A 15,303-nucleotide genomic window follows, 5' to 3' on the forward strand; every position below is an offset into this window, starting at 1 on the left:
CGGCCGTGGGCCAGGTCTGGACTCTCGAACAACATGTCCGGGCCTTAGAATCGAGGTCGCCGAACAAATATTCGTTTGCTGGGCCTTCCCAAACGTGAAGAGGAAGGCCAGCTTGCAGTCTTTTTGGAGCAGTGGCACTCTCAGATATTGAAGCTGGAGTCTGGGTCAGACCAGGTGCGGGTAGAGTGGGCCCACCGGGTTGGTGTACGTAGGCCCGGGTCAGACCAGCGCCCCCGCCTGGTCCTGTTCCGGCTTCAGTGTTACAGAGAGAAGCAAATTCACCTGGAAGCCTCCAGAACCCTCATGAACGATCCCCAAGCCATGACATACAAGGGATCTCGGATTATGGTCAGCAAGAAGAGGGAGTTTGATGAAACAAAAAAGGGTCGAAGGGACTTAAACATCCAGTATTCCTTGCGTTACCCAGCGACGCTGCGTTTTAACCATGAAGGATCCATCTATAACTTAGGATTGCCGGAGAAGGCCAAGGAATTTTTGGACTCTCTTAAATAGACTGTAAGAATTAATCCGGATGGTCCGGGTGTCCCAGAGAACACCTCTGGGACACCCGGACCAACCAACCCAACCACCCTGTAGCTCAACATTTCAATTCCCCATCCCACTCCACCAAGGATATGCAGGTCTTTGGACTCCTCCATCGTCAGACCACAACAAAACGATGGTTGGAGGAAGAACGCCTCATCTTCTGCCTAGGAACCCTCCAACCACAAGGGATGAACTCAGATTTCACCAGTTTCCTCATTTCCCCTCCCCCCACCCTGTCTCAGGCAAATCCATCGAATTCAGCACCGCCTTCCTAACCTGCAATCTTCTTCCCGACCTCTCCGCCCCCACCCCAGTCTGACCTTTCACCCTCACCTTGACCTCTTTCCACCTATCACATTTCCGACGCCCCTCCCCCAAGTCCCTCCTCCCTACCTTTTATCTTAGCCTGCTGGACAAACTTTCCTCATTCCTGAAGAAGGGCTTATGCCCAAAACGTCGATTCTCCTGTTTCCTGGATGCTGCCTGACCTGCTGCGCTTTTCCAGCAACACATATGACATTTTTAAGTAAGGTAGACAGAGAAGCTGTTCCATTGGCTGCTGATACAAGGGCAACTGGATACAGATTTTATGCAAAAGAGATACAGGAGGAATCTGAGGAAAAGGAGAAAGTGAGGACTGCAGATGCTGGAGGGCTCAGTATAGAAGAGATCCTGGAGAAGTATAGGGAGGGAAATTGAAAAATAAAGTTGGGGAGAAAAGTGAAAGCATTGCTGAGTAGAATAGGGAAAAAGTAGAGCCCATTAAGAATCATAGAGGTAGTCCCTGAATGGACCCAAAAGACTTGGGTATAATACTCACTTTGTGATGGTAAAGAAAGACACAGATGGATAAGGTCCCTTGTGACAAGTTGGTTAGGAAGGTAAGAGCCCTTAAGATCCAAGGCAGCATGATATGTTGGCTGAGAGACAGGAAGCATAGAAAGATGGTAGAATGTTTTTTTTCTGTGACTGGAAGTCTATTTTACAGACTTGGTACTGGGGTCCTTGCTGTTTGTGCAGTACATTAATGATTTGGACTTGACTGTAGCGTGAAATGTTAAAAAGCTTGTGGATGATACGAAAACTGGTAACATAGATAAATAGTGAAGGGTACAGCTGTAAACTGTAGAAGGATATCAGTGGACTGGCCATGTGGGTGATTGGTGGCAAACTGAGATGGAAAGGATTTGTGGAGGTCTAACAAGGCAAGGGATTACATTGAATGGTAACCCTTGAAAAATACTGAAGATCAGAGGGACATTGGTATGCATATCCACTGAGGCCTGACAGAAGCAGGGTGAGGAGACAAAATGGTTAAGCAGGCACATGGGATATTTCCTTTTGTTAGCTGCAGCATACAAGAGCAAAGAGGTTATGCTGGAAATGAAGCTGGTTAAGCCACAAATGGAGCTTATTCACTAAATTTTGAAAGGGGGCAACATAATTTTGATGGAAACGGAATTGCATCAGACTACAGAGAAGTTACAAGTGCTCAAAGAGGCCATTTGGTCTAATTTTTCAATATTGGTCTTTATGATCTTCACAAGCTTCTCCCTCCCTACTTCATCTCACCCATATTGGCTTCCACATGTGGAAGCCGCCGCAGCACACGGACCTTGGAGGTCTGTGCATTGGAAAACACGACTCTAGGAATGTTGGTTCTATCCAAACTCTCCTGGCATGGAAGTTCCACATACAAAATACAATTTACTTTGCGTGATACGTTGAACTGAAACTTTGACCGTCCTAATGGAAGAAAATGTTCAATATTCTGAACTGAACTCTTGCTTCTTCCAAACTAAAACTCAAAATATGAAATGAATGAGTTCCTGGTCTATAAACTCAGCAGTATAAACATTCCATGCGTTAACATGACAGGGATCCATGTTGATCAGCATGCCAACATAATGGCTGTCACTTGTGAAAGTTGCTGCCACACATGGACATGCAGGTTCTTGACTGCAGTCATATGGTTTCTTTGAATTGATGCACTTAGGTTATTGATACAAAGGACTTTCTGATTTTCTTTTTAAAAACAACCTTAACATAACTGACTCGCATCTATTTTAAAATCCAAATCCCAAAATTTAGTATAGATTTTAAAAAAACTTTCATTACATTCTGTAAGTTAACAATCCTTGATATACTGGGGTTTGAAGGAGCAAGTTGTTCGAGGTCCCACAAGTCACATCCAGGCCTATAATGCCTCAGGCTCCCTAATCCTTTGTCCTCATGTAACACAGCAAATACCAAACCTTCCAGTCCCTTACTGTTTTCTTTATCAAATCTAAAACAATTTGGCAAGGAAAACTGTGTAGCTACTTCTTCACAGGTATAATTTTCCATGTGTTTACTGTCTAAGGAACCCAGAAGGAAACATCATTTACCGCCTATAATGTGGCTGCATGTGTATTTGGAGTTGTAAATGGCAAACATTTGAAGATTGATACATTTATTACAGCAACAAAAATGTTAATGCTTCCGAAAACTAATTATATTTGAATTTCATATTCGGATTGAAGTTGACTTTGGGAATTGCAAAAGCATGTTGTTAATTAGGACCAACATGAATTGTTTCTTATAGACTACATTTGGTTTTACTCATTTGTGGGATGTGGGCATCAGTGGCTGAGCCAGCATTTATTGCCCATTCCTAGTTGCCCTTGAGGAAGTGGTGCTGAGTTCTTTCTTGATCACTATAATCCATTTGTCCAGATCGACCCACAATGCTGTTAAAGAGAGAGCTCCAGGATTTTGACCCAGCAACACTGAATGAACGATGATATGTTTCCAAATCAGAGGTTTGGAAGGGAAGTTGCAGCTGGTGGATTTCCCTTGTAACTGCTGCCCTTGTCCTTCTATATAGTAGCAGATGTGAGGTGAAATGTGTTGTCTGAGAAGTTTTGGTGAATTTCTGCAGGAAATCTTGTAGATGGTATGCACTATTGCTATTGGGTGTCAGTGGCAGAGGGAGTGAATATTTGTGGATGTGCTGCTTTGTCTTGAATAGTTTCAAGATGTTAAGTATTGTTGGAGTCTTAAGTGTCATTGTTCTTTAAGAATTGGCTGGAATCAGATGTGGGCCAGACCAAGTAAGGATGGCAGTTTCCTTCCTTAAATGACATTATTGAACCAGAAGGACTTTCCCTGACAATCGGCAATGGTTTCATGATCATCATTGGACTCTTAATAAGGAAATAAAAATTGGAATTAACGTCTATATCCACCATCTGCCATGGAGGAATTCAAATCCAGGTCCCAAGAAGAGTGATGGGAAAGGATAGACCAGTTCTAAAAGTTGAAGTTCTAAATTGGAGAAAGGCCAATTTTGACGGTATTGGGGGCAGATGTTCGTAAGTAAAGGGACGGCTGGAAAATGGGGAGCCTTCAGAAATGAGATAACGAGAATCCAGAGAAAGTATATTTCTGTTAAGGTGAAAGGAAAGGCTGGTAGGTATTGGAAATGCTGGATGACTAAAGAAATTGAGGGTTTGGTTAAGAAAAAGAAGGAAGCATATGTAAGGTATAGACAGGGTAAGTCGAGTGAATCCTTCAAAGAGTATAAAGGAATTAGGAGTATACTTAAGAGGGAAATCAGGAGGGAAAAAACGGGACATGAGATGTTGCCAGGGTTGGAGGATCTGAGCTATAGGGAGAGCCTGAACAGGCTGGGACTGTTTTCCCTGGAGCGTTGGAGGCAGAGGGGTGACCTTCTAGAGGTTTACAAAATTGAGGGGCTTGCATTGGGAAAATAGGCAAAGTCTTTTCCCTGGGTTCGGGGAGTCCAGAACTAGAGGGCATAGGTTTAGGGTGAGAGGAGCAAGATATAAAAGAGACCTAAGGGGAAACTTTTTCACAGAGGGAGGTACGTGTATGGAATGAGCTGCCAGAGGAAGTGGTGAAGGCTGGTACAATTGCACCATTTAAGAGGCATTTGGATGGGTATATGAATAGGAAGGATTTGGAGGGATATGGGCCAGGTGCTGGCAGGTGGGGCTAGATTGGGTTATGATATCTGGTCAGCATGGACGGGTTGGCCCGAAGGGTCTGTTTCCATGCTGTACATTTCTATGACTCTATTACCTAGGTCTCTTGAGTTAATGGTCTAGTGATAATGGCATTAGGCCATCACCTCCCCATGTGACTATACGTATTCAAAGTCCCATTTAATATGACAATAGTGCATCCCAATATGATTGAGGATATTCTGAATGTAAAGCTAGGACTTCATCGCCACAAGGACTGTGCAGCCGTCTCTCTTTTCAGTACAATTATGGACAAATGCATCTGTCGCAAGCAGTTTGGTGAGGATAAGGTAAGTATGTTGTTCACTCACCACCTGCCTCAGATCCAACCTAGCAACTATGTCCAGTAGGACTTGACCAGCTGGTCAGTTGTGGTGCCGCTCTTGATGATGGAATTTGAAGGCCCACACCCATAGTACATTCTGTGCTCTTCCAACCCTCAGTGCTTCCTCCAAGAGATGTTCAGCACAGAGAAGGATTTATCGACCGGGAAGGGCTGGAATGTGTAATGGAATGCAGTAACACTCAGAACTTTCCTCACCTATGTTTGTTCTGGCGTCATCAGACTTCATGAAGTCCGGAGTCAATGTTGAGGACTCCGAGGGCAACACCCTCCTTACTGCATACCACTGTGCAGCCTGCAACAGGATATACCACAGAATGATGATGGTGTAATCTGTGTGATTCAGTGAGTGTGACTATGTCAAGCTATTGATTAACTACACTGGTAGTCAGATCACCCAATTTTGTGACGAGCCCCGAAATATTAGAAAGGAAGACTTTGTAGGATCAACAGGGCTGTGTTTGAAATTGTCATTTTTGGTGCTTTAGTCAATGCCAGGTTGTCTGTCTGGTTCCTTTTTTTTTAATATCAACTGCTAAGCAGTATAAGTGACTTCCAAGCCCATTTCAGAGCGTAATTAAAAGTCGATGACATTACTGTAGATCGTGAATCACATGTAGGCCAGACCAGGCGCTGATAACAGATTTCCTTCCTTAAAGGTCATTAGTGAACCACGAGGCTTTTTTGCAGTTTCACGTCATCCGTTGGAGTTGAATGAATGTATTGGATTCTCTTGTACAATTGTGTAATGGCTAACCTGCTGCTATGTTTCAGATTATATGTTCTATTTGAAAATAAACTATTCTTGTGTTGTGAAAATATTCTAACACAAAAGTGCCTTGCCTGCCATATAAATCTTGGAAGTAGGGAGGTGAAGAAGTTTATATGAAATGCAAAGTTAAATGTTTACTAGAGATGGACTTCTGTTCCTATCAGGATATTTCTGACATTTTTAACGTTATTAAAATTACATCTCTCGTCTGAATTCAAGCCTTCACAAGTTGAGAAACAGAAAGCAGCACTAATGGATCTGACTTCCTCATTTTGGAGGAGGTGTCACTAAAAGGATGTCACTGACCAGAACATCAAAGAGCAAAGCTCTCAAGGGCAATCAGGAATGGGCTATAAATGCTCGCCAGCCAGCGATGCCCATGTCATAGAGATGTATAGCACAAACATAGACCCTTCGGTTCAACTCGTCCACACTGATCAGATATCTTAACCCAATCTAGTTCCACTTGCTAGCATTTCATCCATATCCCTTGAAACCCTTTTCATATACCCATGCGGATCCCTTTTAAATGCTGTAATTGTACTAGCGTCCACCACTTCCTCTGGCAGCTCATTCCATACATGCACCACCTTCTGTGTAAACAAAAAGTTGGCCCTTGGGTCCATTTTATATCTTTCCCCTCTCACCCTAAACCAATGCCCTCTAGTTCTGTACTCCCTGACCCCAGGGAAAAGACCTTGTCTATTTTTCCTATCCATGCCCCTCATGATTTTATAAACCTCAATAAGGTCACCTCTCAGCCTCTGATGTGCCAGTCACAGTCTATTCAGTCTCCTCCTATCGCCCAAATCCTCCAACCCTGGCAACATCATTGTAAATCTTTTCTGAACTCTTGCAAGTTTCACAACATCCTTCTGATGGGAGGGAGACCAAAATTGCACACAATGTTCCAAAAATGGCTTAACCTATGTCCTGTACAGCTGCAACATGCCCTCTCAACTCCTATACTCAATGCTCTGACCAATAAAGGAAAGCATATCAAATGCCTTCTTCACTATCCTATCCACCTGTGACTCCACTTCCAAGGACCTATGAACCTGCAAAGTCTCTTTGTTCAGCAACATTCTCCATTAAGTATAGAAGTCACTGATTTGCCTTTCCAAAATGCAGCATGTCACTTTTATCTAAACTCAACTCCATCTGCTACCTCTCAGCCCATTGACCCATCTGATCAAGATCCCATTGTACACTGAGATAGCTGAAAATGTGTTGCTGGAAAAGCGCAGCAGGTCAGGCAGCATCCAAGGAGCAGGAGAATCGACGTTTCGGGCATGAGCCCTTCTTCAGTACACTGAGATAACCTTCTTCACTGTTCACTGCACCTCCAATTTTTGTGTCACCTGCAAACGTACTAACTATACCTCCTATGTTCACATCCAAATCCTTCATATAATTGACGAGAAGCAGGGGACCCAGCACCAATCCTTGTGCCACACCACTGGTCACAGGCCTCCACTACCTTCGAGCAAGTTCTGTATCCAAATGGCTAGTTCTCCCTATATTCTATGAGACCTCACCTTGCTAACCATTCTACAATGAGGAACCTTGTCGAACGGCTTGCTGAAGTCCTTACAGATCACCGTCCACTGTTCGGCCCTCATTAATCCACTTCGTTACATCTTCAAAACACTCAGTCAAGTTTGTGAGACATGATTTCCCACGCACAAAGCAATGTTGACTATCCCTGATCAGTCCTTGACTTTCCAAATACACGCAAATCCAGTCCCTCAGGATTCCCTGCAACAACTTAGCCACCACCAATGTCAGGCTCACCTGCTTATAGTTCCATGGCTTTTCTTTACCTTTGTTAAATAGTGGCACCATGATAGCAACCTCCAGTCTTCAACCACCTCAATCACTCCCCTAACTTCCCAGAGTTTCAGAGTAAACCTGATCAGGTCCCAGGGATTTTTCCACCTATATGTATTTTAAGACACCCAGCATTACCTCCTCTGTAATATGGACATTTTTCAAGATGTCACTGTCTATTTCCTCACATTCTGTATCTTCCATGTCCTTCTCCACAGTAAACACTGATGCAAACTACTCATTTAATATCTCCCCAGTCTCCTGCGGTTCCACATGTCGGCTGCCTTGCTGATCTTTGAGAGGCCCTATTCTCTCTCTTGCTACCTTTGTGCCTTTAATGTATTTATAGAATTCCTTTGCCAAAGCAATCTCGTATCCCTTTTTGCCGTCCTGATTTCCCTCTTAAGTGTACTCCTACTGCCTTTATACTCTTCTCAAGATTCACTCAATCTTTACTGTCTATACCTGTCATATGCTTTCTTCTGTTTCTTAACTAAAAACCTCAACTTCTCTAGTCATCCAGCATTCCCTATACCAACCAGCTTTGCCATTCACCCTAACAGGAATATACTGTCTCTGGATTCTCGTTATCTTATTTTTGAAGGCTTCCCATTTTCCAGCCATCCCTTTACCTGCAATCATCTGCCCCCAAAAAGTTTGTGTAATACTGTAAAAATTGGCCTTCCTCCAATTTAGAACTTCAACTTTTAGATCAAGCCTATCCTTTGCACCACCATCTTAAAACTAATAGAATTATGGTCGCTGGCCCCAAAGTGCTCCCCCACTGATACCTGTCCTGCTTTATGCTAAGAATGAATTCTTAAACGCTCAGTATGAGTGTCCATGTGATGATGATTGCTGGCGGAAAATTAAGCAATTTCATTGCTCAACGGTTTTAAAGAGTTAATATGATTGATTCAACCTGATAAAGATATCTCAAATTCAGGCTTTGGAGAAGTTGTGTTTCGCCTGATGGTATATTTGGAAGGGGAGTCAGGAAAATTTGAAATGAAAATAATTATATAGTTTTTTTTCACAAGGGAATTAGGGGGACAAATGAGTTTGTGCTCAAAGTATCAATATTATGACAACGTAATTCATCTCATTTGTTTAATATAATCAAAATGTTGTTTACAATATTCTCTAAGGCCTACTACTCCTAACCATGACATTTACAAATTGTTTCAAACACACTTACTTTGTGTATTCACAAAGATATTTAAGGATAGACAGGTAAGGTGTTGAGAAGGAACCAGAAGACAGAATTTAATGAGTGATGACATCTAGGACTGAGATGAAGAGAATGTTCTTTTTAAGTCACTGAGTTGTGAATCTTTGGAATTCTCTAATACAAAGGACTGTGGAAGCCCAGTCTGTGTGTATAGTTAAAGTAAGAGATTAGTAGATCTCTGATCACCAATGGTAAGGGGTTACGGAGGCAGTGTGGGTAAAGGCTTTGAAATCTTCAATTCGCCAGTTATTATTGGTTATATAGAATAATGGAGCAGGTGCACAGCTGAATGGGCTGCTCCCGGTCTTGGACTTAGTAGGGAGCACTGTGTTAAAAAAGTAGTCATTGACCAATGTTTTTCAAATATATGCATTAGATGCAGATGTTGCTCACTAGACTAGCATTTATTACCTGGGAGGGGGGGCACTTGTCAATCATATTGCTGTGGGTCTGGAGTCACCTGTAGGCCAGACAAGGTAAGGACAGTAGTTCCTGAAGGGTATTACTGAACCAGATTTTTTAAATGATGGTAAACTGTGCAATGTTGCTATTAGACTAGATTATTATTCCAGGTTTTTTACACTGCCACTATATCATGATCTCTGGTGAAATGTATGGAATGAGCTGCCAGAGGAAGTGGTGGAGCCTGGTACAATTCCAACATTTGAAAGGCATTTGGATGGGTATATGAATAGGAAGGGTTTGGAAGGATTTGAGCCGGGCGCTGGCAGGTAGGACTAGATTGGGTTGGGATATCTGGTCGGCATGGACGGGTTGGACCGAAGGGCCTGTTTCCATGCTGTACATCTCTATGACTCTATGAAATGTTCTTTGAAATATATTCAGTGAAACAAGAAGAACCAGTTTAAGTTTGCTTTTACCTTTGAAGGCCAGAGATACACCAAGTTAAGCTTGCCACCAGATTGTTAACACCCATCCAATTTAACGTAAATTTATCGGCTCTCCTGGTTACTTTGATGGGCCACCCCCTCCTCAAAACCAGTGAAGACTGCCTCCAACACTTAATCCTCGCGAAGGAATGACTGCAGTCACTCCGGAAGGCTGGGTTTAAAGCTCATCCACAAAAAGCATGGCTAATATGGGATCACCAACCTTCCTGGGTGTCCACGTTGGTTCATCTGGTATTAGCGCTGGTGGGCACAGAAAAGAGACTATTCAACACCTGCCTTTGCCTATCTTAAAGACCGCACAATCTTCCTTCCTTGGGCTAGTGGAGGATCATTGGATTTTTATTCTTCAATGTCTGGAAACCACCCCATACACCACATAAAGGCTGTGGTGACCAAGTCTAGTCGGAATGGACTCAAAAGTCCACTGAGGAGACTATACAGCAAAAAAGAGCTGTTGCCCAGACAGCATGTCTTATTGCTCCCAACCCTGAACAAGTTGGTGCTACACTAAAACGTTACACACCTGTACTTTGCAAAGTGATTCAGAGAAATGTGCTTCCTGTCTGAACCTACTTATTTGATGAGAAATACCTGTCAGCCAGACATTCTGGGCCATCAGCTTTTCACCTACATCCTGGTTTCAGCAAGTTGATAGTTCATAGTGCACATACTCCGCTAAAGTTCCTGTATTGACTGGTAACATGGCCATACCATAGGATATTGGCAATAACTCCACACAATCTGGAAGTAACCGCCAAACCATTGCCTCAATATTTCATCCATATGAGTGTCCTCCAGCCACAGTGGATTTCCACACCACCTTAGTGTGGTCAGAGTTGACTGATGGGGTGTCAACACCTTCAATGATGGATAGATATTCTACGAGGCAGGCAAACCACACAAATGAGACTACTCAGAATGGATACGTTCTACATTACATGGTAGATGAAAGGTTCTAATGAATCCATGATGTGGTTTTGTGAGGCTGTCCATCAGTCACCAAGTCAGCATACACTCCTGCTTAACAAAACCCCCCAAATAAAGACATAGAAATGATAAATTGTATAATGTTTGCATGTTATGCTCTATACTTTGCTTCAAAATTAATATGATGTGGAGATGCTGATGTTGGACTGGGGGGGACAAATTCAGAAGTCACACTATACTAGGCTATAGTCCAACAGGTTTATTTAAAATCACAAGTATTTGGAGCACTGCTCCTTCGTCAGGTGAAGTGTCCCAGCTGACCTGGGTGATGTTGTATGACAGCATCTCCAATGGCAGAGGCCCTTGTCCTGAGTGAAACCATTCTACACTAAATTGTTACAGCAACAAACCAGTGACCCAAATTGGACTTTGCTTTTACTGTGCCACTAAGGTAGGATTGGGTGAAAAACTATCAGAAACCTACATGTATTTATGTCCGCTAATATTGTTAATAAAGTGTACATGAAACTATGGTATTATATCAAAGTCTTAAAACTTTTCATGTATTGCAATGTGACAATGATTAAAAAGCACTTGCACATTTATTTTAAAAGTTGAGAGTGTGTACCTGCAGAGATTTATTTCCTTCCAAAGTTAAATCGACTTTGAGTCCTCCAATTTTTCCAGTAGCCGTGTTAGGCTAAACTTAGAGCAGCTGCAACGACTCCAGCTTGAGCTGAACCTTCCACCCAGCATCTAGCCTAAGCTCATTTTCTGCTTACTCCATCACACATCTGCTCTTTCCAGGTCAGTATCAAATAGACTTGTTATATGCTCTTGTCCTTTTTAAAACAAATTCAAGGAGAGTTAGTTTTCCCGGAGGTTTTATGCCATTTTTGTTGTGAACTAACATAGGGGAATCAAGAGAGCAAATGGATCAGCCCATGCAACCTTCAAGAGAACCTGGATGTACTTGGTCTTGGGTTGTTAAGCAATATTCCTGCCACATAATTGTCATAATGACCACCTCATACAAGAGAAAACCTACCCCAATACTGAATTTCAACAGCACCAACATCAGTAAATTCCCTCTTAAATCTGTAGTCCCAAGTGATCATTAAAAGGTGAAAAGGGAATGGCAGAAGTTAATACTTTTAATGTCATGTGGCTCGGGGTTTGCAAAGCTCTTAACCATCTATGAACCTCCAATCAGAAAGCTGATGGAATTTCATGGAACTGGCTGATTACAGGTACAGCAGCCCTCAGGAAGTTTAATTTTGTATGGGAAAAAGAAGCTGCTTAATTTCCGCTGATACGAGGTTCAAAATCCAAATGGAAAAATGTAGAAAACAGAGTAAAGTAATGGTACTTGGAAGAAGATATATTAATATCACAGGCAAGTTAGAGGAGCCATTGAAAGATGAGGACTGGACACCACACTGATAAACATTTATTAACTATTTACACTATGTGTCGAGGTCTAGATTTCTGTGGCAATGTCTTCACTTAGTTTCCAGTTCTATCTGATCTGATATCCGTGCTGATGTGCTCTAGCTTCAGGATAAAGCTACCAAGCCATAAACTGCAAAGGTAGAAAGTGGTCTTCCACAAAGGTCAGAGCTGGGACTACTGTTATCCGAATCTGGATTTAGGATCTTAATTCAATATTCATATGTGCAACTGATACCAAGTTAGGTGGCAGGGGCCAGAGCAGCTAGGGGGGTTATGATGGACTGATCTCCTATGTCATTGCTATCATCCCACATCATCCCCTTATCCATTGGTTCCCTTAGTATCCAAAAATCGATTATCTGTAGTCTTTGATGTACTCAAATGAGCATCCAAAGGTTTACAACAGTTTGAATGAAGAAATGTTTTATCTCAGTGTGAATTATCCAATTCCTTATTTTGATACATGGGCCCCACCTGGTTCTAGACTTCTGGCTAAAGGAAATGTTCCTGAGCATTTACCTACAGAGGCTCTTAAAACGTTTTAGTCATTTCAATGAGGTCATCTTTGAGGAACATAGGGTATGAGTACTCAATTGCTCCTTTTAGGGCCATCTTCTAATCTCTGGATTTTCAAAAAATCTGATTAGTCATATCATGCCAACACAAAAATGATTCATGTATTCCTATTCCTTTAACCAACTTCAATCCGCGATATGGTGTTACCCCCAAAACAGTGGTCATCTTGTGTTTCTATAGATTGTACCCCTGCCATTGACCTTGGCTTTCTGGGTTTAAGTCTCACTCCAGCACTTGTTAGCCATGGAAGGACTCATAATGTGAAACACTGTGTTGTCAACCAGCTAATCCTACCACAACATCCCCATTAATTTCTCAAGTAAGTATGAAAAAAAAACTCAAACCCCTAATCTCTCAAAGCCAAATTTTGGGGAGAGACACAAACTGAGCCTTTGAGAAGGACAGACCAGAATATGGCGCAATCATCCACCTCATGGCGAACCCTAACCCATACCAATAACCTCAAACATTCTAACAGCTTTGACCAATCCATAGTGACTTCACCCAACGTGTTATGTTTTTCCTCATGTCCTGTTACCACCTATACTTTAGAAAATAAGAAACTGAATGTGGTAGAAGATCAAAGGATTCTAGGAATGCAGATTAGCAGGTCATTAAAAGCAGCATTCAGGTTAGGAAAGCAATTAAAATGCTTAAAATTCACTGGGATTTAATTTTATACATATAAATTTTAAAAGTACTGAGTTTATGTTCTCACTTGCCAGGATGGCCGCAGCAGGGTAGGCAGCGTTCTGACACCGAAGCCCATCCACTCCCCAAAAGCAGGCTGCCCGCATCCTTATATCTCCTTTTCTTCTTTTCTCTTTTTTTCTTCATCACATCATCTTTTCTGAGGGAAAGGAAAGAAAACCCCTACTGGGACAAAGATGCAGGAGGCAGGCAGAATTCAGGCACATGGCAGTCTTTATTCAAGCAGTCACAGGATCATGCAGGGAGAGAGCCAAAGACCACTCTCACATCTGGCCTCTATGTGAGGCTACAATTATTCCTGTAGTCTTTGGCTAAGACCGGAAGAGAAGTCAATGATGCTCTGATTTTCCCAATAAGACATAGTTTTTAAAATACATTTTCTCTTACACTAATCACATACAACATGGTTACCGTGCCCTTCCCCTTATGCTAAACATCCAATCCTGTGAAGTACTTTGTCAATAGTACTCAGTCATATTCTGATGGACAGCCCTAAATTCCCTGTAATCTCATGATGTTCAACAGACATTGTAATCACCAGGTCTTGAGATCTTTCAATGCATCTATTAATTTGCATTTTAAAGTTATTAGCTATACTCCTTCGGACATGTCCCAGACATGCTTATCTCTAAGGACTGCTTGAATTCTGTTATTCATTATATTCATTTGCTATCTCCATCAAATGTATTACTCCTCTTATATTTCCCACTGTCCTAATTATAAAAGATACAAAAGATAATTGGTTCTTACTAAGTGCTATACGATTCATACTACTAGTTCTATCAGAAATTTAGTTGTATGTACAGTTTTTATATCTACCCCTCCTGTTAGCATTCTTTAGCTAATGAGTTGTGAGCAATTTGTTTCTCAGTGTGCACTAAGTGTTCCTTTAATGATAAAGGGAAAGTCATCTGAGACCAGTTAACACTCACATCTATATTTGCATCTTTTCCCCAATGGCTTTCGTGATCTTTGTATTGTTATATCTGTGTATTTATAATCATGTTAATATATATCTCTGATTATCCGAAGAATCTTTGACTAGAACCTATTCCTTAATATTGTGAATAATTTCGTAGAAACAACTAACTACTGCAAAATGCTGTTACTCATTGTTTTCGCAGCCATACTGTGACCTAGGCTGACTGCATGCTGTCTTCTGGGATGAGATTTACACCCCTTGTCCTAACTAATTCTTTTCGCCTAATAGGACAATATCCTTTCGTTAGGGAGACTGGAGTCAATCACTGTTATATAATTTAATGCAGTTGTTTGATCCTCTAGATTTTTAGGAACCATAAACCCATTCGTTCACTTGTGTTTCCCTTCAATGTTACAAATCTTCAAACTGTCTCTAACAAACCTTTTACAGCTGTTGTTTTGTGCAAGACTCTCTTTACCTTGGAATAATCCCTGTTCAAAAATACCATTGTGTCAACTCATGATCTCACTTAAATGCTGGATCAGAATTTTCATTCTGTTTGACCACTTGTCAGCTATTTTCTGCATGGCTAGAGGGACAGCTTAACTGTTAGCCATTTTGTGTCTCTCAGATATGGGCAGCCCGAACAGGCGGCAACGATGATTGAAGGCAGCATTAGCAGAATCAGGTGGCCTGGGGTGGTCAGAGGCAAGAGCAGGAGCAGGCAGCCTGGGGTGCAGGTGGGGGCAAAGTTGAGCCCTTGTGAGGATTGTGAGCCCAGCATAGCCAGGCATTTATGGAATGTGGTGTTGAACTATTAACTGTTTCTTTGTTTTTCTACTTTTTAGTGAAAAGGACTGCAATGTTTAACTTTTTAATTTTGTTTTCCTTATTTTCCTTGAAACTAAGACTCTGTACCTAGGTACCTTTGTATCTAAGATGACGCCGTAAGTGGCAACTTGTAAACTTTTCACTGTACTCATGTGAGTACGTGTGACAATAAACCTAATTCAGATTCAAATGTTCAGCTTGTATGGAATCCATAGAAACACAGAAA

General features: G+C 41.8%; 1 protein-coding gene across 1 annotated transcript in view; it reads left to right on the forward strand.

Annotated features, from left to right (window-relative positions):
* Window positions 1-4,738: 4,738 nt before the first annotated feature.
* The window catches only part of LOC148149877 (gasdermin-E-like), a 30,355-nt gene continuing 19,790 nt past the window's right edge, over window positions 4,739-15,303 (forward strand). The window contains exon 1 of the mRNA XM_087986884.1: window positions 4,739-4,861. Within this exon, the coding sequence (XP_087843010.1) occupies window positions 4,739-4,861 (123 nt within the window). The remainder of the gene's footprint in view (window positions 4,862-15,303) is intronic.

Source organism: Chiloscyllium plagiosum, unplaced genomic scaffold, assembly GCF_037043375.1.
Source record: "Chiloscyllium plagiosum isolate Xiang-an unplaced genomic scaffold, Cpla_swu_hap1 HiC_scaffold_5, whole genome shotgun sequence".
Taxonomy (NCBI): domain Eukaryota; kingdom Metazoa; phylum Chordata; class Chondrichthyes; order Orectolobiformes; family Hemiscylliidae; genus Chiloscyllium; species Chiloscyllium plagiosum.